The sequence below is a fragment of the Trypanosoma theileri genome (genome assembly GCF_002087225.1).
Source record: "Trypanosoma theileri isolate Edinburgh chromosome Unknown TM35_Tth_112_V1, whole genome shotgun sequence".
NCBI classification, from domain to species: domain Eukaryota; phylum Euglenozoa; class Kinetoplastea; order Trypanosomatida; family Trypanosomatidae; genus Trypanosoma; species Trypanosoma theileri.
In genome coordinates this window covers 9843-13937 of record NW_021639954.1, presented here as the reverse complement: position 1 = coordinate 13937, position 4095 = coordinate 9843, and the positions used below count along the sequence as shown (strand labels likewise).

The 4095-nt window shown below is 42.0% G+C and overlaps 4 protein-coding genes across 4 annotated transcripts; all 4 read left to right on the top strand.

Moving 5' to 3' along the window:
• Positions 1-19: 19 nt before the first annotated feature.
• TM35_001121060 (uncharacterized protein) lies at positions 20-985 on the top strand (the record flags this gene model as incomplete). The annotated part of the gene is made up of 1 exon (XM_029031723.1): positions 20-985. The coding sequence occupies one exon, from the start codon at positions 20-22 to the stop codon at positions 983-985; it is 966 nt and encodes a 321-aa protein (XP_028876985.1).
• A 693-nt stretch (positions 986-1678) lies between these two features.
• On the top strand, positions 1679-2461 carry TM35_001121050 (uncharacterized protein; the record flags this gene model as incomplete). Its single annotated transcript, XM_029031722.1, has 1 exon — positions 1679-2461. The coding sequence occupies one exon, from the start codon at positions 1679-1681 to the stop codon at positions 2459-2461; it is 783 nt and encodes a 260-aa protein (XP_028876984.1).
• Positions 2462-3028: 567 nt separating this feature from the next.
• On the top strand, positions 3029-3367 carry TM35_001121040 (uncharacterized protein; the record flags this gene model as incomplete). Its single annotated transcript, XM_029031721.1, has 1 exon — positions 3029-3367. The coding sequence occupies one exon, from the start codon at positions 3029-3031 to the stop codon at positions 3365-3367; it is 339 nt and encodes a 112-aa protein (XP_028876983.1).
• A 325-nt stretch (positions 3368-3692) lies between these two features.
• TM35_001121030 (uncharacterized protein) lies at positions 3693-4094 on the top strand (the record flags this gene model as incomplete). The annotated part of the gene is made up of 1 exon (XM_029031720.1): positions 3693-4094. A coding segment is annotated over one exon (402 nt), but the record flags the coding sequence as incomplete, so codon positions are not given.
• Position 4095: the final 1 nt, after the last annotated feature.

Here is a 4095-nt window from a genome sequence, read left to right as displayed (position 1 = left end):
ACGAAGAATTACTCTTTCCATGATGATGCGACCCGTTGTGTGTTTGCTGGTTTTTATGCTGAGTGTTGCCTCTGTATGTGCGGAAGGTGACGGTAAAGCTGATGAGGCACTTCCACTTGAAGCTGCTGCTTCGGAGTGCCCTACTGAATCTCAAGGGCATTGTACAACGAAAACAAAACCAGCAGTTTCTCATCCTCCTCCTCTTCCTGTTCAACCACCACAAGCACCTCCTGGTGGTGATGATTGTACTAATGGACATCCATGTAGTACTAGTAGTAGCCGTGTTTCAACTACAGCTTCTCCTACTAATTGTGCAAACCCTGCTAAGAAGGAAGGTTGCCCTGACAGTGTTCCGCAGACAGAAAGCAATTGCCCTGGTGATTCTGGTGATAATTGTCAAGCACCCCAACAGGCTCTCACTCAAACAAGAAAAGATCACCATGATGGACACGATTCTAAAGGTGATCGTGGTTTAAGTGGGTCTGAAACTCCGGATTCTCCCGGTAAAACAGGTCAAACTGGTCCTGGTGGTCCTTCTACTGATACTGATCCTTCTAACCCTTCTCCTACTACTGCTGAACCTGCTCTTCCTGCAGCTCCTGTACCTTCTGATGAGAGTGTTGGTGCGTCCACAAGTGCAGCTCCACCTGAAAGTAGCAGCAACAGTGACGCAAATGGCAATTTAACTAAGGAGGACGGTGACGCAACAAAAACGCCTTCAAACACTTCAGAGAAAGAGAATACGGATGGTTCTGAAAATACAGAGAACGGCACTACATCTGAAGGGGGTGAATCAACAATAAATACAGCTGATTGGGGAAATGCAGAATCAACCACCACCACCACCACAACAACAACACTTCCTCCTGAACCCATAAACAACAAGAAGGGTGATGCAGACAGCAGCAGCAGTATCAGCAGTTCTGTGTGGGTGCGTGTACCACTACTAATTGTGGTTACACTGGCCTGTATTCTTGTGTGCTGATTGTAATGGTGTGGTGGTGTGACTCAGGTCATCCTTTGTTTTCTTTTCTTTTTTTTTTGCATGCATGCAATCCCTACAGTCTAACTAATCTTCCACCTGTTGGGATTATCTTCTTTTTTTGTTTCTTAATGTTCATGTGTTTTGTGTGTTTTTTGCTCTCTGTGTGTTTATCGTATAATAATAATTATTATTGCTACTCCATTGTGTGTGTGTTATTGGAGACTCTCTGTGTGTGTGCACCTGGGCTTTGCACTGTGATGATGATGATGATGAACTGCTTTTTGCAGTGAAAAAAGAGATAATAATAACAGATGAGTTTATATAATTGCATATATACACACATATAGACTTACACCCATAGTTGGTGTATTTCTGTGTGTACTGGATAAATTGGGCTAATGGTTAATATCTGTTTCTTTGCTTGATGATTTTGCTCGTGGTTCAGCCTTTTTTGAGATATTTCTGAGTGTGAGCTTTTTTTTTGTTTTTACTCTTACTGAGGTTATTTGCGCTGTATTGCATTCTTTAACTGGTAGGTTTTACTTTCACAATGTGAGTTTCCATAGTGGTATTTGATTTGTGTGTCCTAACATGTTTGATACGTCAGTTATTTTTTCTTTTTTTTGCTTTTTGATTGTCTATTTCTTCCTAGATCAGTGTTTTTACGTGAAACAAACCCCTTGTCTTTCTCTCATGATGATGGGCCGTGTGATGTGTGTGTTGGCCGTTGTGCTGTGCTGTGCCTGCGGGTATACGAGTGCAGTTTCTGATTGGGAAGGTTTTCCTTATGTTTCTGACGAGGAGAAGAAACAAGCATTGTGGTTGGTGTGTAAGAATAACAGTAAAGCTACTATTGGTAAATTTAATTGTACGCACGCGATACAACCACCAGGGGACACGAAACCTTTACCAACATCAAAGGCAACCGTTGGTGGACCTGACCCTGGTTCAACTGAAAGGACAAATACAGTGGTTGATGGAAAAGGTCATCAACAAGACGGAGGTAGACTCGAAGTGGTAAAAGCCCCTGGAAGTCCACTGCATGAGGATGCATCAGGAGACCCTGTCGCTGCTGATGAAGCTACAGGACGGGATGCAGGGATTACGTCTTCTTCAGGTTCTGCAGGAACACTGAGCAACACATCTGATAACTGTACACCTGTCAACTCTACTCCTAACCAGCAGTCTCCGGACATCACCAACCAATCTCAAGGTTCAAATACGAGTGCACCTAATTCTACGTCTGGCGCAGACTCACAAGAAACAAATTCCACTATTCTGGCCAGCACTACGAACACTACCACTGAAGCACCAACCACCACTCCATCTCCTGTACCCAACGCAGAGATCAGCAGCAGCATCGCCTCCTCTCTACAGAACAAGGCTAATGGTGACAGCAGTGTCAATCCTGTGTGGATGCGCACTGCAGCACCGCTACTGATTGTGGCTGTGTTGGTCTCCGTTACCGTGTACTGAACGGTATGACTCATTAAAGGACAAATAATAATAATGGTTAAACTAACATTATCTTAATTGCGTACATCCCCTATGGGTGAATAAATTAATAATCCGTTTATCAGCTTTCTCTTTTAATTGGAATTTCTTTTCTTTTACTTTTATGTGTGTGTTCTTTTTTTAATAATTTCATTACTTGCTTTTCCCGTTGTTTGTGTGTGCAGAAAACTGGGCTGTTCTGCTTACTGAGGGTATACATTTATTCTAAATATAGACATGCGTGTGTGTGTGCACCTTTTTTTTTCTTTTTAACTGGAATCTTTGGGATTGGGTGTTATCTTTTTTAAATAATTCCATTACTTTTTCTTCCTGTTGTTTGTTTGCAGAATTTTTGTTCTTCTGCTCACTGACGGTACAATTGTTTTACTGGTACACATGAATATGTGTGTCGCAATTATTCTTATTATTATTGAGTTTTTTTTGGTTAATGGATAGTTGTTTTTTCTTTGTTCTTTTTTTTTTTATAGGTGGTAGGTATCGCAGGTGGAATTCCTTTTTACTTTCGTATTCCTTTTTTTTCTTTTTAGAATGTTTCGCTGTACACGCCCAGAACAGCACCGTAGCGGCAAAGCTCGTGCTTTTGTGTTCCGTGATCCCACGCTTAAAATGATGCGGGCGGGTAGTGGATATCAACAACTTCGGCGTATGGGAATGCCTGTACACAAGTGGGTTTGGGATGGCGGAAAGTGGATAGTTTCCACGCGAATAATCAGTACCAGCATGCTTGGCCGCTTCTTTCTCATGATGATTTGGGAAATAGTGATCAGTCGAATAATACAAAGAATATCATGTACTCGATGTACATGCCGNGATGAATTTATATTTATAATTGCGTATATACACACATATATAGACTTACACCCATAGTTGGTGTATTTCTGTGTGTTTACTGGGTAAACTGGGCTAATGGTTAATATCTTTTTATTTGCTTGATGATTTTGCTGGGCGGTTCAGCCTTTTTTTGAGATATTTGTGAGTGTGGGCTTCTTTTTTGTTTTTACTCTTACTGAGGTTATTGCGCTGTATTGCATTCTTTAACTGGTGTGGTTTTACTTTTCACGATGTGAGTTTCCATAGTGGTAATCCATTTTTTTGTATCCTAACATGTTTGATATTTTATTTATTTCACTTTTTGGTTGTCTTTCTTTCTAGATCAGTGTTTTTACGCAATCCAAACCCTTGTCTCTCTTTCATGATGATGCGCCGTGTGATGTGTGTGTTGGCCGTTGTGCTGTGCTGCGCCTGCGGGTATACCATGACGGCTGCTGCTACTACTGTTAATGCTGGACAGCCAAAGGCAGTGATGGCGCATTGGAGTGGTTGGGGTGATTTAGATCTTTCGGTTCCCAAGAAAGCCGGTCCAGAACCTGATAAAGGGAGAACCGGTGCCGATCCTCAGAAGCTCACCCCTGACGCGTTACCGGGTGCCGAGGAAAGAAAAGATTCTCTTGTTTCCAGTGAACTAGAGTCTCACTCCGTTACTGGGGATGGTACTGTTTCTCCATCGCAAGTTCAAGTTCAAGAACAACAGAAAGTAGTTAGGCCAACTGAAGATGAACAATCTTTGCAAGTTTCCCAACCAAAAGAACAACCAT